Here is a 27,343-nt window from a genome sequence, read left to right on the forward strand (position 1 = left end):
CCTGTGTCCTTCTGTTGTTTCTTGTGTGGGAGTGGAAATGACTGACATGGGAAGAGGCTGACCCCTGCACATTTTTCAAAATAAAAGCACCAAAACAGCAGCCACTCCTTTGACCTCAGTTTCTCCTTCTGTAAAATGAGAAAGTTTGGTAAAGGTAAACATCACTCAGATTGTTTTCTGTAGAATGCAGGATCCCTCAAGATGCTAGAGGATGTTCCAACAACAAAGAAGTTCTGTGATCAAAACAATAATAATAGTTCCTTATTACTAAGCACCAGCAATGTTCCAAGTTCTATGCGAGCACTTCACACCCATCATCTCATTTAAGCTTCTGAAACAACCCAAGAAGTAGCCATTATTAATATCTCCATCTCCTAAATGAGTAAATAGCTTTGAAGAGAACCACAATTACCAATGGTAGAGCCAGGAATGAATTCCAGCCTGTCTGACTCAGAGAGACCGGCTTACCACTCTTATTAGGCAAAATCCTTCCAGCTGCAGGTAAAGAGAGCACCTTATTACAAGTGGCTGCAACGGTGAGAACACGTGTTGTCTGGCACAACCAGAAATCCAAGGCACAGAGTTAGTACATTCAGCAGCTCAGGGATGGAGTCCAGAGCCCAGGTTGTTTGTATCTCTGTGCCCCACCATCCTCAGCATGTTGGCTCTTGCCCTCAGCCACATGTCCTCTATGTTTATAAGAGGCTTCTGTGGCTCCAGGCATCATGTCCTCACACAATCATATCAAAAAACAAGAAAGTCTATTGCATGTCTATTGTAGTCGGAAAAACTTCTCCGAAGTCCTCAGTAGACTTCTGCTCGGATCCCACTGGCCAGAACTAGGGATATGTCCATGCCCCTGCTGCAGTAAGGGCTGGGAAACTGGGCATTTGGCATTTTCAGCCTCAACAGGGGGAACCAGGCTCTCTACCAACAAAGAAGAAGAGAGGAGGGCAGAAAAGGAATGGCCTGTGGTCGAGGAAATCACAGCGCCTCTGCCACAACCACTGTGCCATGAAAGAGCACATCACATCCCTTCTCTTGTAGACTCGCAATGCACATTGCCAAAAGTCCTGAGAAGTCCCACCATAGTACCCTTGTTTAATCCAATATTTTATAAACGAATTTAACATAACCTCTGTTTAAGACATGCTAGGCTTACTGTTATTTTGTTGTTGTTGTTGTTGTTGTTTTTAAGATGGAGTCTCACTCTGTCGCCCAGGCTAGAGTGCAGCAGCGTGATCTCGGCTCACTGCAAGCTCCGCCTCCCAGGTTCACACCATTCTCCTGCCTCAGCCTCCCGAGTAGCTGGGACTACAGGCACCCACCACCATGCCCGGCTAATTTTTTGTATTTTTTTTTTTAGTAGAGACGGGGTTTCACTGTGTTAGCCAGGATGGTCTCGATCTCCTGACCTCATGATCCACCCACCTTGGCCTCCCAAAGTGCTGGGATTACAGGCGTGAGCCGCCGTGCCTGGCCAGCTTACTGTATTTTTTCTGTTCAAAGATGCACACTTTTTTCACATTTCAACATCTCTGAAGATGAGGTATGGCTTAGAATTAAAAGTAGCTCCTTTTCTGAGCTCTCATTCTGCTATTCTTCAATAAGAACCAATGCTGACTTTCAGCCCCAACATGGCCCCTCCAGACATGTGGCTCAAATGTGCAAAAAGATACTCAAGAATGCATATTTGCTCCCCGCCTACACATGCACCCAACAAATATTCATGAGCAAGTATCTCCTGCCAGGCAGGAGCACTGAGGATACAACAGTGTGGAAGGCAGGAACGGGCTTTCCTCATGGACTCTGGTCTAGAAGAGAAATGAATCATAAATAAGGCAACAGAAAAAGAGCTGGCAGGCCGAGACGGGCGGATCACGAGGTCAGGAGATCGAGACCATCCTGGCTAACACGGTGAAACCCCGTCTCTATTAAGAAATACAAAAAAAAAACTAGCCGGGCGAGGTGGCGGGCGCCTGTAGTCCCAGCTACTCGGGAGGCTGAGGCCGGAGAATGGCGTAAACCCGGGAGGCGGAGCTTGCAGTGAGCTGAGATCCAGCCACTGCACTCCAGCCTGGGTGACAGAGCGAGACTCCGTCTCAAAAAAAAAAAAAAAAAAAAAAAAAAAAAGAAAAAGAGCTGGCACATGAAGATAAATGCTACAGAGACAATAAATAGGTATCATGAGAAAGGAACTCACTTCATATGCTAATCAAAGGATGAAAACCAAGTACCTGGGGAAAAATGGGATTGGTAGCATTCTTGGCATAGAGACAGTGGATGCAAAGGCCCTGGTGTGAGCAAGAGCTTGGCTTATTGGAGGAACAAAAAGAACCAATGAGGATGGAGTGGAGTGAATGCAGGGGAGAGTGAGATTAGAAGCGGTGGGACGGCAGGCAGGGGCCAGCCATGTACAGGGTCTAAAAGGACACCCCTCAACCATCCAGGCTTTGTAGAGGGTGCTTTGTCGACATGCTGGGTGTAGGAAGAATTGTTCCAAGCCTTGCCACTCAAAGTGTTGTTTCTAACCGGGAACATTGGCATCACCCAGGAACTTCTGTGAAATGCAGAACCTCAGGCCCCACCCCAACCTGCCCAATCAGCATCTGTATTTTCATAAGATCCCCAGGTGATTCACACACATGGTGAAGTGTAAGAAGCGTTGCTCTCACCCATCTTCCTTTCATGAACAGACATAACATTTTGAGTCAGACTGTCTGAAATTCTAGACGGGGGCCTTTCCCCACACCTGCAACCCCTTTGGACACTGGAGATCAACCTTACATCAATAAAGCAGAACATGACTTTGGAGGCCACAAAAACCACAGAAGGTTAGAGCTTAAAGCTAATAATACAATAGTTGCAATTCGCAGCCATTATACAGGCTGACTGAGTGAGCAGATCAGAACCAGAAGCCAGCTCTCCTGTGCCTGCAGCCCCTCATCCTCACCGGGCACCCAGTTCATAGACATGGGCGCCAGCTGTGGAAGGTGTCAGCAGCTGCAGCTGGCCACAGAGCCAAACGTGGACTAGAAGGCTGTTATTCAGCACTGTTAGCAAAATTCAAGGGGGCAAAAGCACTACTAAAATTAATAGCAACTAACCTTTACAGAATTATGCCACTTCCGTGTGGAATTAAGTTTTAAACATATTATTCCACATCAGACTTTGAGTTGCTAAAAATCTTGACTGCACAGTGATAAACACCTACCTACATACTCAGCTATGGGCAGCGCCAAGTCACTCAGAAGCCCTGCAGCAAGACTCCAAATGAATAGAGTCCAGGGGCTGTGCAGATGAGGGTTGGCCTCTCCCCACCACTCACAAGCCTTTCACCTCTGTACTTGGCCTGGTCCAATATGATTGGCCCAGAGACACAGACGAGAGAAACCAAAGGCCAGAAGTCACCATCTATGGTCAGCCTCAGGGAAAATTAGAGCTAAATGTGCAGATAAATGAGGCTTAAAATTGCCATGACATCTATGTCCATAGCCAGAAGAATTTTCATCCCAGTTCTTCCCAGATTTCAGTCATTCAAGCATCACCTTCATGATCTCATCAAATTGTTTATTTTCTTAATACTATTTACTTGATATTTTTCTTTCAATTGACATGTATCTGATGTTTCTATTTTAATGCCAGGGAAAAGTACGGGTTTGTAGGACTGTTTATATGGGGGTTTTTTGCTTGTTTGGTTGGTTTAGCTTGTTTAGGTTTGTTTAGTTTTGTTTTTTAAGAGACAGGGTCTTGCTGTGTTGCCCAGACTGGAGTCCAATGGTGTGATCGTAGTTCACTGTAACCTCAAACTCCTAGACTCAGGTGATTTTCCTGCCTCAGCCTCCCCAAGTAGATGGGACCACAGGCACATGCCACCATGTTCAGCAAATTTTTATTTTTAATTTTTTTGTAGAGATGGCGGAGGGGGGGTCTCACTACGTTGCCCAAACTGGTCTCGAACTCCTGGCCTCAAATGATCTTCCCATCTCATCTTCCCAAAGTGCTGGGATTACTGGCATAAGCCACTGCACCCGTCCTGGTTATATGTTTAATACAAATTCACAAATTCACAGAAATTCATAACTTTCCAAATATGTTGGTCTGTGTAACATCTAAACACATCTCACATTTTCACCAATTGTCTGAATTCCACACTTTGGGAAACGCTGTTTTACCTGATGGAAAACAGAGGAGAGAAGGTGATTTGTATTCCCTCAACACCCTCATGATAGCTGGTCTTTGGGGCACCCAAGAGAAACAATCTGAAAACGCTGCAGAGAGAGAAGAAAACCCAAAATTCTTTGACAACAAACAGGGCTTGCTGAACCACAGCTCGCCTGACAGCCGAGACTCTCATATACCAGTAGTATCCTGCTGGAGCATCATATAGACAGAGCGTCCCTGGACCTCGCTAAGGTTTTCAGTGGATACAGCCTCTGATTTTCCCCGATGCCGAGGGTTGTAAAGCCTTTGCCTCCGGGTATGCTGCCATGAATTCCAGCAGGGACAGTACGGCGTCATGGGTAAGGGCACCTGGTTAGACGCATCCTCCCTCAGGGCAGTCTCAGCCTTGCCATTTGCTAGTTGAACTGTGTCCTCACCCTCCCATTTCATATTTTGATTCCATAACCCCCCAGTACCTCTGAATGTGACTCTACTTAGACATAGGACTTTTAAAGAGGTGATTAAGTTAAGATGACGCTGTTAGGATAGGGCCTGATCCAATCTGACTGGTGTCTTCATAAGAAGATTTGGACACGTAGTGACAGCCAGGGAGCCCATGCAGGGAGGGATGGCCACGTGAAGAGACAGCAAAGGGGCAGCCATCCACAAGTCATGGAGATAGGCCTCAGAGGAAACCAGCTCTGCTGGCAGAAATTCTGTTGTGGCAGCCCTAGCAAACGAATAAAATGAGATGTGCAAAATAGAAATCGAGGCATTTAGTTGATAGAGTGATGTGCTGCAGGTGCGCGCCTGGCTGCAGGGGAGGCTTGCATTTCACTGCTCAGCACCTCCCTTGGGCTTAGATCCTGTGGTTTACCTAGAGTGTGAGTGCCCCCTCTGGGCCACTGCTGGAACTGCAGGGAGAGAGGCTCCCTTTCTCACGTAGAATCTCCAGGTGTAAGGAATTCAGGCCTGCAGCTGTGTGGCCTTCTCTGCCACAGATTCGGACAGACCATCTGAAGATGAACACTAAACAGAGCAGGGCAGAGCCGGGAGATGGAGAGAAAAGAGCAACTGCCTGGTTTGCTTCCTGGATCCAAGCTTGCCTTCAAACCAGTTTCGCCCCTTCAACTACCCAGCTACCCTTTGAGCTTTTTCGTTAAAGCTGGTTGGAGTTGTGATTCTATCATTTGCCACCAAAGAAGTCGTGACAGATACACTGGCTGCCAGAGTGAATGAATATTGGCAGCAGAATCCCGGATGTGTTCCCTTGCTGTCTGTGGGAGGGACAGTGACCACAATTTAAACAGTGCAGGCATGTGCTCCGATCAGAGCGCGCAGAGTGACATGAATCACTAGGGAACATGTAGGAAGGGAAGCTTGCCTCAGTCTGTCACTGAAAAGTGCTTGTAGGGCCCAGACCTAGAGCCTTCTGGTTTTCCAAAACCTTCTTGTGGATACAGAGTTCCCTGTCATACAAAAGAAGCATGACTGCCTCCCTAACGCACAGGGTCTTGCCCACCTGGATCAGGACAAATTGTCCATCTGGCCCTAGCAATCTGTCCGTCTAACAAAATAATGGGACTACGTAACGTTTTTAAATGTGCATACAAAACACCACTCCTTAGCTGACTCTGTGGGTAGCAGCATTTGGAGGCCTGGTAGTCCTCCCATCCAGGAATATCGGGAGCTCCTGCAGGGAAGGAGGAACCTGGCAGAAACAGTTGCGTTTCCAGGGGTTGGATTTATATAAAACTCCCTGCAGGGGGCAGCCTGGGTATGTGGCCACAGTTTCAGCATCCCTTAATATTTTTCCATAAACATCTGACAAGTTCTTCAGAGGAAACCCACACTGATTACATAATAACTAACACTTCTGATGATGGCTCAGACACTGTGCTAAGTACCTTACAGATCTCATTTAATCCCCTGGGTACTACTTTCATCCTCATTTTACAGATGATGAAATTGGGCCCTTGATAAATAACTCATCCAGTGTTTCACAGCTGTGTGTGGCAGAGCCTGCACTTGATCTTAGAGATGGCTTACCCAAAGCCCGTGCACTTCGCTGTATCATACAAAATCTCCTCCCTGAATAGAGTGCCAGCTGGCATTTGAAGAAAACGTACCATGTGCTAGCATGGCACCAACCACTCCACACTCTACCTGCACAGTTACAGTGAAGCATCACAACTGCTGCTTGGGGAAGATGTTTGTAGCCCCAATTTTTAGATGAGGAATCTGAAGTTCAGAGAGGGTGAAGATCGTGCCTTGGCTGTGCAGGGGCGGGACCGGGTAACACTCAGATCCACCTTGTCCTGAAGTCATGCTCTTCACCACTGTGTCCCACACACTGAACAGAGTGGCTCAGGTGACCTCATATCAGGGCATCACTGCTCCAGGTAAGATTTCTTCCCTTCTTTCAGCCTCAGTTTCCCCAACTGACAAATGAAGAGACCAGACAGGCTAATGTCTCAGGCTTTTTGGGGGGCTCTAAAGCTTTTCTAGCTCCAGGTTATAAAATCCACTTTGGACCTTTGCAACCTGGCACCAGCCTGCAGCCACAGATGAAGCCAGGGGCGTGCAGCCCAGATCTTGAGAAGAGAGTTAGTCCACGCTGCAGTGTTAGGAGCTGCACACCCTCCTCAGGCGTCAGTGTGGAGGCCTCCACGGCTGGACAGACCCTCCAGATGTCTTCGTGGGTCCATAATTTCCCTCAAGTTTCCACGTTGGGGGAGGGGAGCTAGAGACCAGATTAAGTCCACAGGGGTGTTTTAGTTGGCTTTTGCAATGTTTTAAAACAATTGGAATTCATTACCAACACTTTTAAATCAAAAGAGATTTCTCACTAAAATCTAGATTTCTGGGATCTGCTGAAAAAGCTGAAGATTGGCCACTCCACTTCCGAGCTGACTGGTGACTGGCCCCTCAGACAGAGCAAGAGGGCCCTGCTTTGCCGTGGCCCCTCCACTTCCATGGCCTGCTTCCTGCACACCCTTCCTTGCCCGGAAGGAGCCTAAGATCTTGCCTCGCTTAAGGAGCCTAAGATCTTGCTTAAGGAGAAGAATCCAAAGCGAGGGAGTAAGCTTCATGCAGCATTTCGGCATAAAAACAAAAGCTCCTTTTCCTTCATACACAACCACTGGGCTTGGCTTTAACAACTGTGGAAGCTGAGCCCTGTTGCCTCCATGCAGGTAGGAGCCCCATGCCCTGGAGCAGAAACCCGAAGGTGCATGGGAAGAAGGAGTTTTCATCCATCCATGAAACCTTTCTCTTTCTCCCAGAAACAGCCACTGAGATCTCTATCTGCTATCCGGGGCCCAGGGTGGGCCAGCAGACGTGTGTCATTTCCCTGAATAGGGGCTATAATGGCAACATTGTGCTAAGTGGAACAAGAGACGTTTTCATTGCAGCCAGCATCAGGCAGATACCCGATCAGAGGGCTCTGGGGATCACCCCACACACAAAGGAGCATGGGAGAGGGGTCCTGAGCCAAGGAGAAGCCACACATCCACAGCGGCACACAGGGGCTGGGCAGCACAGCGGCGTGTCTCCAGAATGCCTGGTCACAAGTTCACTTCCCGCTGCAAATAAATAAGCAACTACGACAATCCCAGAAGACAAATGGGACTGCCAGGACACATGCATTAATAGAAGCCAATACTGGCAGGCCTCACACACCCTTGAGTATGTTTTCACTGACTCATAATAACAAATACTTATTACCATTTACTAGGCGTTGGGCACTGTGCTAGGTTCTAAGGATCTAGCAATGAGTAAGACCCAGCGCCCACTCACAGCATTTGCAGTCTGGCGGGGGACAGGGAAGTGTAGGGAAAGAAGCACATAAGAAATTATATACTATTGACCCAATGGAAGAAGTGAGATTCACACAGCAATGAAGTTGACTCAGGAACCCAGATTTGAGCACCCATCTGTTGTTTTTCTTACTCTTCCTGAAGTCTCTTGAGATCACTGCAGGCTCAGTGAAGAAGGCACCCCAAACACCATAATAAGAAATCTGGACTCTCCACTGAGGGCCAGGGGGAGCCATCACATATTTTTAAGGGGGAAGTTGCATGGTCTGATTGGGATCATGGAATGGTCACTCTATTGGCCATGGTGGTAGCAGTCCCTAGAGGTAAGGTGACAGGTTAGGAGGCTAGAGTATGTTTCTCTCCCTGAAACAAATAGTCCTGAGCCTCCAAATTTTTCTTTCCCAGGGTTTCCCAGTTCCAACTGATAAGCTAAGAATGAGACTAGGGAGTATCATTTGTTTTCACAAGACCGGGAGCAGGAGGGAGTTGAAAGCTTTCTTCCTGGTATTGTTCACTAGGGAAAAATTTGATATCTTCTTACAGAGTTGGAGCTCCCCACATAGAATTCTTTAGACAAGAACCAGGCAAACCTGGAAAACTTGGAAGTGAGCAAAGTAGGTAATGAAAGGGAAGATATGAGCCAGATTCTAAAAATCCTTGCCAGAGAGTTGCACTCAAAATGAAATGGAAAGGGGAAGAGAAAAGCAGGTACTAACAACCTCCATTCTCATCCTTGCCCTGATACTTGCCCCCCAATAACCCACGATCCAGCCAACCTGAACTGCTTCACAGACATGTCCTGCTACCTTGGAGCTCAATGTCTTTGCTCGCACTGCTCTTTGCCCATAACGTTATCTCCTCATTACACATTCTCAGTTGCCCCCCTTCCAAATGTCTGTCATCCATTACAGCCTCTATGATTAGTAAAAAAGTCTTGCTTTGTCTGATGGACTCCAAGACCACTTTATTTCTCCTCTGGTACTTTTCATACAGTAATTTTTATTATATTATTTTTTACATATCTATCTCCTCTACTAGATTGTATATTCCCTAAGGGTGGGAATCATTCCTACTTAGCATTTCTTCTCTCAATAGAAACTTGCACAGAGTGCAATCGATATTGCCTAAGTGAATTTATGGACAGTGTGGATTCTTAGTTTTTATGAGGAATAAAGAACTCACTAAAGGAAACTTACGGAAAAAAAAAAATAGTTATTCCTTGTCCAAACCCGCAAATAACTTTCTCATCCATCTCAGTTACTCTGACTGCAACCAAGCTGTAGACAACTTAGTCAACATTGCCATCTAGTGGATATTATGGGTAATTATTTAAACCAGAACCCCTATAACTTCCCAGTAACATTTTTTTTGTTGATTCTCAGAACTGTGCACAGACTGTGTTCTCCCATTTCTATATCCTTCCCAGACCACAGCTCAGTTAATTCCACTCCATAAATTATTCCATGGACACTTAATACATTTTCCTTAGCCTTTTTTACTTTTTTGTTCCAATTCTCTGAATATATCTCCAAAGTCCTTGAAAGTTTCTGAAAGTTCTCTAAAAGTCTCTACTGGGCGGGCGTGGTGACTCATGCCTGTAATCCTAGCACTTTAGGAAGCTGAGGCGGGAGGAGCGCTTGATCTCAGAAGTTCGAGACCAGCTTGGGCAACATAGTGAAACCTCATCTCTATCTTAAATATTTTTTTAAACATTATAAAAATAAAAATCTCTATAAAAGCCTCCATCTGTTTTTGCAACAGTAACATTTCATACTGTTTTTCTAAATTATTTCAAATGAAATTTTATGTTTTTAGAAGAATTAGTGAGCTAGCCTGAGAACTTAAATACAATTTATGGCCTTGTTTCCAAGTGTTTCAGAGTTCAGACAATAAACTTTTAAAACTTAATCCACTGGCAAATTGTTGGTTGGCTGCTTTAGAATTTTAACTGACCTTTTCAAATTGGAAAAGGGGACAGCAACAAAGAGGAACTCAGAAAATAATAATGGCTCATATTTTATAGCTGTTTGTGGTTTGTAAAGTGGGTTTGTATCATTTCATTTGCCCTACCAACAGTCCTGTGAGGACTTACAGTATGAGGCTTCCCATAGCACAGATGAGCAAGAAAACCTCACTGATGAAAAGTTATTATACAATGTAGTATTTAGATTGGTGCAAAAGTAATAGCGGTTTTTGCCATTACTTTCAATGGCAAAAACCACTATTACTTTTGCATCAAACTAACAGAACAAGAGCCATGCACAAGTTTTCATACATTGTTCACGACATCACGTTTGGTCTGAGTGCTCATACACATACACACTAAATAAATTACTGATGCAATATTTTAAGACAATGTTGATTTTAATTTGCCCATAAAAGCAATAGAGAAAATATTCCCGGCCAGGCAAGGTGGCTCATGCCTGTAAACCCAGCACTTTGGGAGGCCGAGGCAGGTAGATCACCTGAGGTCAGAAGTTCGAAACCAGCCTGGCCAACAAGTTGAAACCCATCTCTACCAAAAATACAAAAATTTGCAGGGCGCCTGGTGGGCGCCTGTAATCCCAGCTTATCAGGACGCTGAGGCAGGAGAATTGCTTGAACCTGGGAGGTGGAGGTTGCAGTGAACCAAGATCGCGCCACTGCACTCCAGCCTCGGCAACAAAGCAAGACTTTTCAAGAAAAAAAAAAAGAAGAAGAAAAGAAAAGAAAGAAAATATTCCCAGTTCAGGAAAATACAGGCTGGTCTTTCCCAGGCCTTTTCTTGACTCCATACCTTTGTGAAGGGTGTTCCCCGTTCCAGAATGTTCTAAGTAGGGAATGGTGGCCAGCTCAAAGCTGAAAACCATGGCCTGGCCCATGGTGGGAGGAGCGGTGTCTAGGATAACAATTGGTCCTGGACTTTATGAAGGGTCTTAAAGTCCGACATTTGATATTGTCTATAAAAGAATGAGACCTATTTTCACAAGATATACCAATAAGGTGAAGAAGTTTACATTCTTCATACAGCTTTAAACTTAGATCCCATTATTGTTCCACACTAGTCATAGCAATATTTTCTACAATCTTGCGAAAAGTACACTTATATTGCACTGTATTTTGTATGCTAAAAGTATTCATTTCCACATTTTTTATCACTGTTTTGCATGTTTTCACGTGTTATTCATTTTTCTATTCTTTTTCTGAATTCTCCCAGATCCTCGTATGTTTTCACGTTTTAGTACACAAGGAACCTCAAAAGTTGAAAGTGTCCCAAGCCCTTGCCCACCTCTCAGCAAGTCTCTCTTTCTCCCTTTCCTAGGTGCTTTTCTTTCTGAAGATCTTTGTTACTATTTAACTCCTCTTTAGCAACACCACTGACATTGCACCCGCATCGCCGCGGGCCCACTGTCTGGCTTAGAAGGTGCTCCAGAAAGACCCGCGGCGAATGGAGAAGACAAGCCCAAAGCCTGGAAATGGGTGGTGGCTGCAGGGAAGGGGGTTTTGATTCCATAGGATAAAAAAGGACTCCAACGGTCTCCGCATTCAGGAATGGAGCGGGCTGAGGGGTGCGGTGTTAAGACCCCATCATTAGCGGAGTGCAAGCAAAGTCGCACACCTCCTGGGTTCGGGCTGGGGCGGGCCGCGCGGGCGCGGGAACGAACGCGTGCGGACTGGGAAGCGGGTCCTCCAAGCCCGAGCGAGAGTGCCGCGGAGGGCGAGCTGGCTGCAGGGCGCGGCGCGGGCGTGTGCGGCACCACGGGACAGCGGCCGGCGGCCCAGGCGGCGAGGCGTGCTCGGGTCTATTCCGGGAGCGGCCCTGAGGGGCGGGCGCGGGCGGGGCGGGGGCGGCCGGCGAGCATCCTGTCTGGGGGAGGGGACCGCGGAGAGCGCCGGCCGCTGGGCGGGCCTGAGAGCTTAGCGCGCCCGGCGCCACCAGCCGTGCCGGAGCCCCTGCGCCCTGCGGCCCGCTCCCTGGGGACCAGGCCGGCGCCATGGACCGAGGCCGGGGTAAGAGGGGCCGCGACGCCCGCACTTGTTGCTGCGCCGCGCGAGAAAGGGAGACTGGGCGATCTGAAGCCAGAGAGGAGGAGGGAGAGAGGCGGGCGGTGGGGCGGGGGCTGAGGAACGCTCGGAGGGAACTGGGAGACGCGGCGCTGGTGCACAGGTGCCTCCTGCTGCCAGGACAACCCGGTGCGTGTCAATGCCTGTGTCCTGGGGCCAACTCGCCTCTCGCGTGTGAAATCAGAGTTTTCGTAGGCTAAGGATTTGTAACTTCATAAAAGATCCCCCTCTAGATTCCGGAGGACAGCGGGCTCCTCTGACCCCATTCCACTCTAAAGGGGAAAACAAGGTTTCCAGGTTCAACTCCCGAAACACCCGCCGTGGGCAGTCCCTGGGGAGAAGCCCCAGGGGACCGAAGTTTGCGGCTGCCTAGGGCATTGGGAGAAGGAGGAGCGCCGGGAGCAGGCGCGCCTGTGCATGTGTGCGCGAGGGAGGGAGGAGGCGGGGGTGGTTCTATCCCGGACCAGCTGTGTCCTCTGCCCAGGCCCTCCTTTCTGGACCAGCGACAAAGTTGGACTAGATGGCCTCGAAGGCACCTTGCTGACTCTTTTTCAGTGTATTTGGTAGACGTTTCACAGAAATGGAGGGGACTTACCGGAATTGAGATTGACGTGATCCGAGAGGGCAGCATTCGTAAGGGGCTAGCGCACATCTTTTTCTTTTTGTTTTGTGTTGTTTGAGACTGAGTTTCGCTCTTGTTGCCCAGGCTGGAGTGAAGTGGCGCGATCTCGGCTTACTGCAGCCTCCGCCTCCCGGGTTCGAGCGATTCTCCCACCTCAGCCTCCCGAGTAGCTGGGATTACAGGCATGCGCCACCACACCCCGCCAATTTTTGTATTTTTAGTAGAGACAGGGTTTCACCATGTTGGCCAGGCTGGTCTCGGACTCCTGACCTCAGGTGATCCGCCGGCCTCGGCCTCTCAGAGTGCAGGGATTACGGGCGTGAGCCACCGCGGCCGGCAGCGCACATTTTAAGTAAAGGTCTAGACATGGCCTTTGGCAATGGCCAAATTGGCATGTGTGTGTCTGTAAAGAAGTGGCCTGCGGACACGTAAACAGTGTCAAAGACTGGGAATCAGAACCCCAGGGTTTCAGTCTGCACCTCTGGAATCATCACAGGTATGAAGGCACTAGATAAACTAGTGAGTGCTGTGCCAACCGGCGAAGCGTTGTTGTTATTATTAATAATGGAAAATTCCTTCCCCTCCCCACGATAATCCCACACCTCTCCCCCATCTGCCTGTTTGCTGTGCTGAGCCCCCCAAGGGAGAAAAAAAAGGAAGGAACAGGGGCATGGCAGCAATTAGGAGGCACTGGGGCAGGGATGCGCCGGGAGCAGGTGTGGGGTAACCTCCCTTACTGTTACACGGAAAGTCAGGCTTGGCGAGCTCAGAGGGCCAGAGGGGACTCCTGGCTTCCAGTTCAACTTCACCTGCCCCTCCCCCATTTTGTATTCCCATATTTTGTATTGGAAATTTTTGTATCGGAATACAAAATTTTGTATTCCGATTCGCGATATTTTGTATCGGAATACAAAATACTGCATTAACCTTCTCCTTCAGGGACTGGGAAGGGCAGGCAGGAAAGAGAGGGGGCTTCTGTATTTGGTTCTTTAGCAACTGAGGCCTAGATTTGTAAAGCAGTTCTCACCTGTTAACTGATTTCTAGGCAAGTGTACAGAGTGTACATCAGGGAGGAAAAACAGAGAAGAGGCACCTCTCACACCCCTCAGTCCTGCTGTTCCCACCTCCCACATCATAGATCTGAAGCAAATACCACCATCCCTCCTCCCCTTCACACTCCTACCCGCCCCCCACCTCCCCCACCTCTCCACCACTCCCCTCCCCACCAGTTTTTAAATAGCACCCTGTCTGATCTCCAGTACAAAAATCCATACCTAGGCCTACCGAGGCTTGTGGAAAGTGCACTATGTCATCCTAAGACAGTGACAATAGTTCACTTCACTTTAAATGCTTGGTAACCAACACCTCCATGTCAGAAGGCTGCCTCCAGAGCACTCTTCCTAGGAAGTCAGACTTCCCGGGAATCCCTTGGTGCTGAGAGCCTAGGAGGGCTCTGACCGGCTCTCTTCCTGCAGGCTTTTCTAGCCTACTATCTTCCTTCACACCTCTTGTCACAACTTTATGACGTAATTATCGTCGTAGTTAGTGTCGGCCTCCCTACCCGGAAGTAAGCTTCAGGAAGGCAAGGAGTGGATCTATTATGATCAGTCTGCTGACACTGCGCACTGAGGAGCTCCAGCAGTGGTTTAATTAGTAAACTACAACACACTTTATAGTGCAGCTGAAACTGATTACTTGTACAGCAATACTTAGTAGTATTATCTTTTTAAAAATCAACATTGCTGTACAAGTAATCAATTGGAGAACGGTAGTAAGTATACTCAGATCAGTTCTTGGTGACCTACAAAGGCCATCTCAAGTAAAGTGGTCTTGTGGCTGGGCACACAAGATCAGTTTAACTGACTGGATCCTCAGTTCTCTACTCTGATAAATAATTGCAAACACAACTGTGTTATGAATCAGAATGCAAATCTGCATGCATTTTTAAGATAAAAAGTGACTTCAACAAGTATTCCAGGCTGGGCGCGGTGGCTCACGCCTGTAATCCCAACACTTTGGGAGGCCAAGGTGGGCGGATCACTTGAGGTCAGAAGTTCGAAACCAGCCTGCCCAACATGGTGAAACCCAACGTCTACTAAAAATACAAAAATTAGCCGGAAGTGGTGGCGGGCGCCTGTAATCCCAGCTACTCGGAAGGCTGAGACAGGAGAATCGCTTGAACCTGGGAGATGGAGGTTGCAGTGAGCCGAGATCGAGCCATTGCACTCCAGCCTGGGCAACAGAGAGATTCTGTCTCAAAAAAAAAAAAAAAAGTATTCTAGCAGACCTTTCTTGTACCCCTGTTCCCAGACAGGTGTGCACTCTCTTCTGTCATCAGGAAAGGCTTAAGAAGCACAGGTCTCATTTCAGCCTCCTGCCTACCATGTGTCATGCCCAGCTGACTGGGGAGGAAACCATGCATCAGTATTCACGATAATAACTGAAATCATCAAACTCTTGACATGTGCCAGACACTGTCCTCAGCTTCTTATGTGGCTCCTCTCAGAACAACCCATAGGATGGGGCCTATGAGCTGGGACTATCATGAATCATACCTCAGAGGAAAGCAGGCTCGACTTGGGTATTAGCCAGCGAGGGCTGCAATAACAGAATACACAGACTGGGTGGCTGCAACAACAGAAATTAATTTTCTCACAGTTCTGGATGGTGGAAATCTAAGATCAAGGTGCAGTCAGGGTTAGTGTCAGGTGGGACCTCTCTTCCTGGCTTGTAGGGACACTTTTTGCCTTGTCCTTTCATGGCTTCTCTGTGCATCCAGAGAAAGAGCTCTCGTGTCTCTTCTTCTTCTTATAAGGACACCAGTCCTATTGGATTAGAGCTCCTCCTTACCACCTCGTTTAACCTTAATTACCTCCATAAAGACCCTGTCTCCAAATACAGTCACACTTGGGGTTAGGGCTTCAACATATGTGTTTGGGAGGGACACAATTCAGTCCATAACAACAAGCTTAGGTCACTGACATTAATTTGCTCAATTATTCATTCCCCATGTGAGACACAGAGCTGGGGTTCAAACCCAGCTGTCTCCATATCAAAGTCCTGATCTTAAGCTTGCTGCTGACTGCCCCCTTGGTGGCAGGTGACCTGCCCAAGCCTTAGAGCAGAACCTAGATGCCAAATCTTCCTGCTTCAGGCCCCAGATATCTCCATGGCACTTAAGCTGCACTATTCAGATATTTCATAGCAATTGCTGCTAATATACTGAGCATAAAAAGCTCAGCATCAAAGTCAAGTGACTTGAGAATGGAAACAAACTTGGAAGGTAGAATTTCTCTTCTAACAGGATATGTGTCTTCCCATGGGGGGAGAAAAGGATTCATATAACACAGTAACAGATATAGAAACCACTTAAATAATAATGGCAATCCTTCCAGAGGGTTTCCTGATTCACAAATACTATACAAAGAGAATCAACCATCAGGCAAAGCCAATGTCTATGGACACCACCTTCTACAGGACAAGTTAATTAACTCTCTGTCCCTATCATCTCCCACATCATACATGTAAAGCAAATAATGCCACCCACAGATGAGGATAAATTATGGATACTGATAACACCTATTTCTTGGATTTGTTATAAATAACCTACAAATAATACCTAGCATAGGGGATCTACTCAATAAATCCTGGCTATTGTAATAATTGCAATTTTTTTTTACCACACTCGTCATTAATAAGACTGCTTTATAGAACTTCACTTTCTTCTTCCATAAGCTACTCCAACTCTCATGTTGCTTTTTGAGTCCCTGCTCTGTTTTAAGTACTGAATTAGACAGCTTTGTATACAACTCAAAGACAGGGAACAGGTTATAATCTTGTTTGTATCACGGTGATCCCTTATGGTACTTGTCTCTTGGAAATCCACTTATGACCTTCAATAACTGGACCACTGTCCAAACGACATTTCTGAGAGACCGAAATGTTCATTTTCTGTTATATATTCTCTCTATTCAAGCCAACTGACTGTGGCTATGTCATCACAGTTTCGCTTTTGCGAACTTTTCATTCTTCTTGAACCATCATCTCTTTAAGGCTATGGTCTGAATTTTTTCCGATTTTTTTAAATTTGCCTTCTTAATGTCCAGCATTATGTCTGATCTCCCAGGCTCATGTGGAGTGATTGATTTTCCCCAAGGTTCCTTTCTTTTCCCCTTCACAACTGGTTCTTTTCAACTACTGCAGTTCAACTACTCCTTCCTTTCCTGGCCAGACTTCTCAAATAAATGGTCAGCAACTCCTCCCACACACTCCTTTCACCTCCTGCGGCCTCGTTTCCAATGACACCCTCCACTGAGAGCCCTCTCTGAAGGATCACAAATGGCTTCCACTTCCATTGGACCAAGACAGGAGTTTCTTTTGCTGCATTCTGTGTTCTTGGGGAGATCATGTTGTCTACTGGGCAACTCAAGAAATGATCTGATGTTCTTCTTTTCATGGAATGACATTTTCATTGCTCAACAGATGATCTGAGAATCCATTCTGTCTGTGTCTTGGCTCTGTTGAACCAGCTTTTGAGATCCAAATTAGGAAGGCCATGTCTTCCCTACAGTGACCAAGCAGCCTGTAGCTAATCCGTATGATGAGCTCCCCCTGCAGTGACTGGAGACCCAACTTCCGTCCCCAAGGCTGTGAATTTCCATGCAGACATACCTCTTCCCTGACATCCAAGTTCATTTCCTACTCCTTCTATGGTAATGGTCTTTTGAAAGGAACCCTTATCCATATTCGAATCATCTTTTTGATCCAAACATATTTCATGAGGTCATCCTTTGTCAGTGTTGGGACTCAGTGGAACTGAGTGGTTCGGAGAATGGACAAACTTGGGTTTGAGTTTTGACTGCAACTTTTTGTATGACCTTGGGCAAGTCACTTTCTCTGACCCTTCAGTGTCTTCATTTGGAATGTCATGGGAAAAGTAATACATGTAGTCTAGCACTCAGAATTTAACCACACTCTACAATGGGTGTAAGTAGTCATACGGGGCCATATGACTTAACTCTGTTCCCTGTGGAGGCTTCTCCTGGTCACTGGGCACTGCTTCCATTTCTTTGTCTCCTGCAGAAGCTGTTTGGCTTCTCCACTTTTGTCAAAGTTTTGCCAGCCTCTCCCTCAAATATCAGTTTCAAACTCCCATTTTCACATGAGTGAGCATCCTGCCAAGTAAGTTCCTCCCTCCCACCCTCTGCCAAGAACATATCGTTACTCCATTCTCATCTTTGGTCCAGAAAAACAATCCTGGTTTTAGATACCATCACCTTCTCATACCCTTCTTAATCTTCAAGAAAACCTCAGAACCAAATAAAAAAGTGAACCTATCTGTGTGCAACACCCCCCACCAAACCCCAGCATTTTCCTCCTTCCTTTTCTGGCCAAACTTCTCAAACAAATGGTCAGCAACTCCTCCCGCACACTCCTTTCACCTCGTGCAGCCTCATTTCCAATCACACCCTCCACTGAGAGCCCTCTCTGAAGGATCACAAATGGCTTCCACTTCCATTGGACCAAAGTCTAGCCTTGCACCTCCATCGAATCCCATCTCTTGGCCTCTAGCTCTGTTGAGCCTCTCCTCCTTTCTGATGTATTCTCCTAATTTGCAGAGATGGGAAAATCACGGATTTGGGGGTCGAATAAGTCTAGGTTAAATGACCATGCCTCATCCCTCCAGGAAGCCTTTTCTGCCTTCTCCCTGCCCCGTCCCACTGTTATAGGTGCTCATAGCCTCTGGGTCTCTCCCACACTAAGACAAGTTACCCAACCAAGTTGTTTCCTCAGTCTGTAAAGCGAGAAGAATGAAACCCATAGTTGGGAGACTGAAATGCAGTCATATTTGCCCAGCTCCCAGTGCCTGGCCCATAGTAGGTGCTTATTAATTGTTATTTCCCATCTTCTCCCACTTGCTCTATCTTCCCTGTTGCTCTGTCTCTTATCTTCTTGCTCTGTCTTCTTTAATGGCTCTTGCCCCTCTCTCCCCTGATCTCCTGACCACCTCAGCCCTCTCGCTATACTCACTCCTGTGAAGAACCAAACCCCTTTACGTGAGTAACTCTCAGATGTCCGTCACCAGCCACAATTTGGCCTCCAGTCCCTCATGAACTCCTGCCTATAGTACATTTCCATTCCAAGATCAACTCCGCCTTTGGGTGACCCAGTTTTGAACTCATCTTATTCACCACCAAATCAGATGACCCTTCCTGTTTCTCTTTTTATGCTAACAACTCAACCACATGAGAAGTTATTGAAGGAAATGGGGGTGTTTGTGAATAAGACTAAAGTTGAAGGGGAGACATGGAATCAGTTCTCAAATTCGTTGTCCTATAGAAGAGGTAATAGAAAGTTTCTCCAGAAGGAAATTAAACAGAGGCCAGTTTGGACTCAATCTAAGAGAAGCATACGAATGAAAAGAACTGTTCAATGGTAAAATACAAGTTGCCTAGGGACATAATGAGTCAAAGTTTGAGTGGCCACTGATCAGGGAAGCCACAGAATGGCTTAATATGTAGCTTAAGGACTACTCTCACGTAAAATTCAAGAAGCTTTCACAGCTTGAGCCTTTTGCACACTGCAGAGAACAGGACTTCTAGAAGTGTATGTTTCAACCTAAAGCATTCTTTTTTTATTTAAATGTCCAGTATATTATAGCTTTTAATAGGACTTATGAATCATCTATGCTTAAGGATGGAATTTGGGGAGACCGCCTGATGCAATTAAGGACAGTTATTTACAGCTATTGGTCTGATTATGCTTAAACCCTTCAGTGGTTTCTCACTGTTTGTAAAACATCAGCTACTGTCCTTGTGGTGCCTCAGGCCTGCCCTGTCTACTCTCCGCCCACTTTGCCAGCTCGCTTTGGACCCCGCCTACCTCTTGCCCTGGGCTCTCCTCACACTGGCCCTGCTCCTTGCAGCTTTGAATATTTTGTGCCTTCACCTGGTTCACCCTTCCTCTTCCTTAGCTCACTGCTCAAATATGACTTCCTCAGGGCAATGTTTCCTAATCTCCCAAGGTACATGCCTATTTTAGATGTTCAGAGCACCCTGCACTTCTCATGAATTGACATTTTCACAATCACAGTTCACTGTGGGCTTGAATTAGCTGTTCATATGAGCTCTGTTGGGGCAGGGCTCTTCTCTCCTTGCTCTCTGCCCTTCCCCCAGGACCTAGTGTATTGCTTGATGCATAGTAGGTGCTCAGTAAATGTCTGTTGAGATGATGAATAAGTGAAAGTGAGAGTACAAAACTCACGGAGTAGAAGTTGGATATGGCCACTTTAGTAGAAGTTGGATATGGCCACTTTCAACTCCAGGATTCTCCACATCAATGATTCTCACTTTAGGGACAGAAATGTAGACTTCATCATTATCCATCATTTCCTTTGCCTTCATCCTTTATACAATCAAATCCCAAATCCTGTTGACTATTATTGGGAAATATATCTTGGATGGCTTCTGTATCCTGTTGCCTCGGATAGGAGCTTCCTGTTTCTGCTCTTGCCTTCTCCAGCCTGCCTTAAGGACCACTCCCTATTTATCTAAAGCAGTGGTTCTCAAAACCAGCTGGGCTCAGAATCACCCCCGTGGAGCCTACTGAAAATACACCCACAAAGATTTGATCAGTGGGTCAGAGGTTTGGGAATCTGCTTTTTTTTTTTTTCTTTTTTTTGCAAATCCCCCAGGTGATTCTGATGTTCACACAGGGTGATAATTACTCTTTTCATGCACTGCTTTTATCTTGACCCTTGACCTTGCTCAAACACCTGCTTCTAGTTCTGTCTTTCACACTTTTCAAATGAATGGGTCCCTAGGGTCTGGGTCTGTTACCCGAAGCAACCTCTGAAAGCATGAAATGTCTCATTTTATCTTTAAAAAGCCATACAAATTTTTTATTAGCATCCATAATATATCTGACCCCTTCTGTCACCTTCTCAAAATATCTTTGTACAAAATGGACCTTCAGAGATGCATTGTGTTTATCTTGGCTTCTCCTTCCCCTCCCCTCCCCTGCCCTCCACCATGGTCTCCCAGGTGATATGAACTCCAGCCTCCAATACATATCCCAGCACAGAGTGCCAGAATGGAAATGGTTCTGGACATGGAAGCAGAACACCTACATCTAAGCCCTGGCTCAGCCACTCACTTCCATGTTATAAGAAAATACATTTTTATAAAGTGTTTAACTTTTAGAAGCACTTTGACATTCACCAGTTATCTTCATTTCAGCTTAGCTTGATGTGCTTTGTGCAGAGGCTGGGCAACCCCTGCCCATGTGATCATACACGCTGTCATTTAGCAGCCGTTCACGGTGTGGTGGGGGGCGGGGGTTGCTATGGGCAAGAAGGAACCTGTGTAATGGGGGACTCATCAGACAGAGAATTGACCCACTAAAGTCTATTTTTCTGGAGACCCTTCCAGTCCTGAGTTTCTCTTCTGTGGCATCTCTTGACCCTGGTGATGGCGCTGTGAAGTAGACAGCAGAGACATTCTCCCCATTGGACAGATGCAATAACTAAGGTTCAAACAGATGGCTCTGCTCTTCCCCCTTCCTGAAAGATGCAGCTTAATGTCATCTCCCTGCCACATCCATCTCTAGATCTCCCCTGACTTTGGGTTACCACCACCCACCTCAGACTGGGCTTTTAGAAGTTTTCACCACACTCGTTGAAATATCTGTTTTATGTGTGTATGAGTCCTGAGGACTAGGACTATCTTCTGTGTCATATTCCCAGTGTCTAACACACAGCAAATGCTTAATAGTTACAGTCGAGTGTACTTATTGCTGAAAGCCCACCATGACTCAATAGATACTGTCATATTCCCATTTTATACATGAAGAAACCGAGGCTTTGAAAGGGCTATTTATTTATGCAACCCAACTCACCTCCATACCTGAGTTCTTTACCATTGCTCTCCGCTGCTTCTCCATGAATGTTGGAGGGTTATACCCAGGTTAGCTATACGAGGGACTTGCTAGGTAAAATGGGCTAACTAGGTAAAGATTTCTAAGTGGGGACAAGGAGGGTGCCAAGAAGACGAGGAGGAAAAGGGGGTCTGAATAATTCTAGGGAACATCCTTTATCAGTGAAGGGGTATAGCCAGGCAGCCTGCATGAGGTTTTGTTTCTTACCCTTCACATTCTTCCCACTGTGGCCCTTGGAGTTCTGGTATTCAGCATTCATGAAGCTCTCATTCTCCTGGAATTAACAAAGAGGCTGACCCAGGAGGGCCCAGCCGGGGTCTATCCTCCATCTAAATTCCATTTGGGGAATCCCAGCCTTGCCCTAAGTAGGGAGTGAAGGTGCAGAGCTGGTCTGGCATGATTCTTCTCCCTGGCACAGCTGTCAGGCTGTGGCGGAGGCAGAATGTGGCACCACATTGCAGTCATACCAGTTCTAGGGAATTGACCGACAGCACTCCTCACAGGAGGCAAACTTGGGGGCTTTTTATAGCCTTCTAAGAACCTAGAGGAAAGCTGATCTCCTGAGAGAGAGAAATGGAACACGTGCCTTTTCCAGGCGCCATTCCCTCTACTATGTAGTCCCCAGATGCCTGCAGTTCAACTTAGGGCAAGAGTCACAGCTAAGTGAGTAGCATAGTGTGGTGGAAGCAATTCACTGCCAGGAGATAAGAATCCTAACCCAGTTCCTTTAATTCCCCCTTGGGCTTCAGTTCCTTCACCATTAAGGTTGAAGTATTATAGTGCAGGGACCTGCAGACCTCATCCCAAGGGCAAAATCTGGCCTGCCACCTGTCTTTGTAAAGAAAATTTTCTTGGAACACAGCCACACCTGTTCATTATATATTGTCTATGGCTACTTTCTCACTATAAGGACAGAGCTAGGTAGTTGAAACAGAGGCCAACAAAGCCTAAAAATATGTAGCATCTTATCCCTTACAGAAAAGTTGGCCAACACCTGGATTAGGCTGTAGAGAGATTGGGAGTGTCTCCCTGGAGCACTGTGGTGAGAAGGATTCTGAGGGTGTGTCTAAACCGAGGAATGAAGCACTGTCCTTAAACCATACGAGAGTGTGTATTCAAGAGTAGTGTTGGGAGGACCCCAGAATGCCATTTACCAGTGTTTTTCAAACTACTTTTGGCCTCAGAAACCTTTTGCAAACAAAATCTTAAGCAACGGAGCTGCTATGGGTGAAGTGGGAATGAGAACACTGAGCACAGCCCATTCCATCCCTTTTACTCCCGGGGCAGTACCTAAGGAAGCTATGCAGATCCCATAGGCTTCATCAGAAGAGCATTAGGAAACCACTTATCTAATCCTATCTCATTCATTCTCCAACTGGGGAAACAGGTACAAGGAGTAGTGGCTTGCCTAGGGTCACCTGACGGGTTCCCATTTGGCTTTCCACATGTCACTAATGTGGTTACCAGGTATCAGCAGAACACAGACATATTTCTGCTGGGAAGAAAGCCTATCCATTGGCTTTGCAGGGCCTCAGGGCTGCCATTAGTGCACGGGTGACCAGGGAGTGCCCTTGCTGACCTGGAGCCCACCTGGTTCAGGGGTGGGACTTGGCCGGGACACATTGTTGATATCTACCCACGTTTCACCGTGGCCTAGTCAAAGTTTTAGAGATTTTTTTTTTCTGACAGCACCAAAGCCAAAAGAAGAAAATAAAAATTAAACCATATATATTTTTATTTCATTGATACAAAGATATATTTTTTAAAAAACTCAGAACATACCTTACAATTGACATCTTCATGTATTTGTTTTGTTCCCTTTTATTTTTCAAAAAGCTGTTTGTTCAATATGAAAATATCTTCAAATCAGTGGTATCTTAGAATGGAGAAATTATGATAATTTATACTAAGGCTTTCTTTTGAAGATGGAACCAGATTTATTCATTTGTAGAATAAATATTTACTCTTCCTGCCCATTCTTGTTGGAGGGTTTGCTGAAAGCAGATCCTGCTGATGCAAAACCAAGGGGGATTTTTTTTAGCTCCACTTGGCCCAAAAAGAAAACTGATCTCCTGGAAGTGTGCCAGGAAGCCAGAGAGCCTGATGGCTTTTCCTCACTTCCAGCCAGCAACCAGGTGCAGCTCTCAGAGGTTCCAGAGAGGAAGCTCAGGGTCCCAGAATCTCCCAGTGTGGCAGAGAAAGTGAAACTTGGTCACCGATGCCTGGAACATGAGGTCATATCTAGTCAGTGTCCATCAGAGAGAATATATAAAGGACCAGAAGTTTCAAGGGACACTTCCTAGCCAGGAGTACTGCAGAGATGGCATTCCAGATGGAGAAAATCATGGAAAGAAGAGCCCAGAAGCGTGCTCAGAAAGCAAAGCGGGGCAGCATGCCAAGAGCCCAGAAGAGCAGGTGGAGGTGAAAAGGGGCCTCCATGTCCTTCCAAAGAGTAGGGCCGTATTCTCCCAGTCGCTAACTGGGTGTGTCCCTGTCCTTAGAGGTTGTGTGGCTTGCAATCTGTAACTAATAATAGAGACAGGAGAGTACGAGAACTGAGGTCTCTGGCCGTGGTATCAAGTTGCCTAGGGTTTGAATCCTGGCTCTACTCCTTTCGTTTAACCCCCTGAGTTTGTCTCTTCAACTAAAAATGGAGATAACAGTCTCCTATCTACAATGAGGGATCATTGGATTCATATAGTAAAAGCACTCAGCACATAAGAAGCAGTCAACTTTTTGAAAATAGAAAGCAAATGCCTAAAACTCAGGTTTAGAAATGACTGCCTTTCTTAATAAATTAGAAAGTTATCCAAGTTATCTCTCTGACACTTTCACTCTCGCTCCTTGCCTGCCCATCCTGCAAAGGGATGGTGTTACAGAGACACTGGGGATAAGCCACAGGGAGTGCATGGAGCACGTGAGGATCTTTCATCATCTGTGTCACAAAGGAAAACTGGTGTCCTGGGCCCTGGGGAGCAGTGGATGAGTTATGAGCAGGAAGAGATTATGATGTGTTGCAATTTGGGGAAATTATTAAAGCCAGCAGTGAGCTCACATTAGAATGGAAAGGGAGAGATTGGAAAGAGGTGGCCAGTTAGGAGATATAGCAAATATCTCAAGTGAGCAGCAGACTATAAGACCAACTCACCTTGATGTTTAAAAGCAGAAATACATAAAACTTTAAACTCTTCCACTTTAAGTTAGGTTAATTATACACGATTGTTAGTCTAATGCAGAAGCAGAGAGATATTTGGGGCATTTCAAAACTCAAAACATCCATTTCCATGACTTTTGATCAATGTTTTCTTGGATCCTCAACCCCAATGATGGAGGCAGGAATCACCCCAGGGTCTCCTAGAGCCTATTCAGGGGTGGATTCCTGTGGGGAAGGTTCATGGGGGGCTGGCCCAGAACCAAATCCAGGTTTAACACTGAATGGTTTCTGCAGGTGAGAGGGAAGCAAAGGAGGGAAGACTTCCTACCTGGGCAGACAGTCAGAGTGGCCATCTGAGCTCAACTTTCAGCCTCCCACCTAGAATATCTAGTCTAGGCCCTGGTCTGGTTGATTTCCTTTCATCACTGACAACCGCAGCAACATTAGTAATCATAATGAACCCTTACAAGCATGATTCACATGTACCTGGCTTGATGCATACAGTCTTCATACATTGTCTCCCTTTCTTCTTGCCACAACCCTTTGAGGTAAGCACTCGTATTATCTCTGTCTTACATTGAGAAAACAGGCTTGGTGAAATGATGAAACCTGCCTGGGTGAGGGAAGCCAAATCCCAGGTTTGATGTTGGGTACATCTCACCTGGGTTCACAATGCCACAGCTACCCACTGTACTGACTCCTCCCTAGCCTTCCTGATGAGGGACTGTCCCACCTGGGCTTTATCCCTCTTGAAAGGGATACCTATCTGCCTGTCTTATTCAGATTGCTGTTATTCTATACAGTAAACCTAATATTGTGGTCTTGGAACTGTCACTCCTGGTCCATTTCTGCTCCCCCAAAGCCCCAGTTCCCCAGGGAGCACATCTGCTCCACCCCTTCTCTTCTCCCACTCCCCAAGAGCCCTTCTGTTCTTGGAGACATCTGTCAAAGGCAGAATTCATGAGGCCTCCCTAGTCTGTGGTCCTTCCTGTGAATTCCAGGTTGTCACTTAGCCCCTCCTCAGTGCACCTGCTGTGTACCCATTACTGTGCTGAACACTGGGCAGATACAAAGTCAGGCATCATCTCAGTCCTCATGGATTCACAGTTTAGTGGAGAAGGACATCGAACAAGTCATCTACTCTGGCGCATACAACAGGGGAACCTCCCCTGTCCAGGAAGGCTGGATCAGCCTCCTGGAGGAAGTGGCTTCTAAACCAGGAGGTAGCAGTTGGAGAACAGGTTATGCAGAGGAAATACCACAAATAAACCGCACCAGGGTAGGGTCTCAGATATTGCAAATAGGTCAGAAATAGTAAAAAATAATTTTTAAACTCTATTGAATAGAACAAAGCTAACCACATACTCCTATTAGTGTAGCCTGTGGCATCTGTTGATGATTTTCTGATTTCTTGATCACACTGAGGTTTCTGCAAGCCAATTGTCCACCTAATCCTTTGCCTTTCTGACTGAGGTGCTATTCAGTCTCTTCTGAATTCCAAATGAGTTATGTTGTTTGATTGGAAGTGGGAGGTAAGAGGATGGCACATTTATATTAATCACAATTTACCAATTTACAAAACTTCAGTATACAGGGTGCTCCTGCTTCTCACCAGCATCATCAGCCTTGAGTCTCACAAAAGGTCTGTAGAGGTAAGCAGGGCAGTTATGATCACCCCACTTTGATGTTGAGGAAATTGAGGCTCAGAGACACACAGCGACTTGCCCAAGGTCACACAACCAGTAAGTGTGGAGCTGGGGCTTGAGCCCTGAGATTCTGGCTCCAGTGCCTGTGTTTTCTCCAGAGCACCAAAACACAGTGCACTGTGGGATGTGGAAAGTTTCCAACCCTGGCTCCTGTGGCTTCTGGCAAGTTTAACCTTGCTAGGCCTCAGTTTCCTGCCAGTAAAACTGGGATAAGAGTTCCCACCATATAGGGTTGTTGCAAAGAGCAAATGAGGTAACAGGCACTGAGTGTTAGGCACAGAGAATATTCCCACAATGGCATGTAACAGTCAAAATGAATGAACACGATAACAAGCAGCAATATGGATAAATCTTAGTAGCATAATAGTAAAGAAAAAAGTCGCAAAAGGTTACCTATAGTACTATATTCTTTTAATAAATTTTTAAACTAAAAATTTAAAATAATTTCAGGAGTACATCTGGTTGTACTAAAACTATATACAGGGGAAAGCAAGGACATGGTGAATGCAGCATTCAGGATGATAGTGAGATTGGGCAGGGGAGGCAGGAGGGCGGGATCATAAAGTTAGATGTAAGATATTGTCAAGATCCTGGCTTTTGCTTTGAATGGTAGGTTCGTGTGTGCTTACTCCATTATCAAAAATAATTACATAAATAACTAACTAAAAATGTGTCATGCATGGGCCAATAATGAGAGTATCTCATGAAGCAAGGATTCGGATTAATTTTTGTCCACCTGAGGTTTTATTTTTATTTTTTTAATTAATTAATTAATTTATTTGAGATGGAATCTCACTCTGTCACCCAGGCTGGAGTGCAGGGGTGCAATCTTGGCTCACTGCAGCCTCTGCCTTCTGGGTTCAAGCAACTCTCCTGCCTCAGCCTCCCAAGTAGCTGGGAC

At 46.3% G+C, this 27,343-nt stretch overlaps 1 protein-coding gene across 1 annotated transcript in view; it reads left to right on the forward strand.

The window, feature by feature from the left end:
• Positions 1 to 11,825: 11,825 nt before the first annotated feature.
• AFAP1L1 (actin filament associated protein 1 like 1) overlaps positions 11,826 to 27,343 on the forward strand; it is a 66,549-nt gene continuing 51,031 nt past the window's right edge. Inside the window, exon 1 of the mRNA XM_003900337.4 lies at positions 11,826 to 11,972. Coding sequence (XP_003900386.1) covers positions 11,957 to 11,972 — 16 coding nt within the window. The 5' untranslated portion in view covers positions 11,826 to 11,956. The remainder of the gene's footprint in view (positions 11,973 to 27,343) is intronic.

Source organism: Papio anubis, chromosome 5 (genome assembly GCF_008728515.1).
Source record: "Papio anubis isolate 15944 chromosome 5, Panubis1.0, whole genome shotgun sequence".
Taxonomy (NCBI): domain Eukaryota; kingdom Metazoa; phylum Chordata; class Mammalia; order Primates; family Cercopithecidae; genus Papio; species Papio anubis.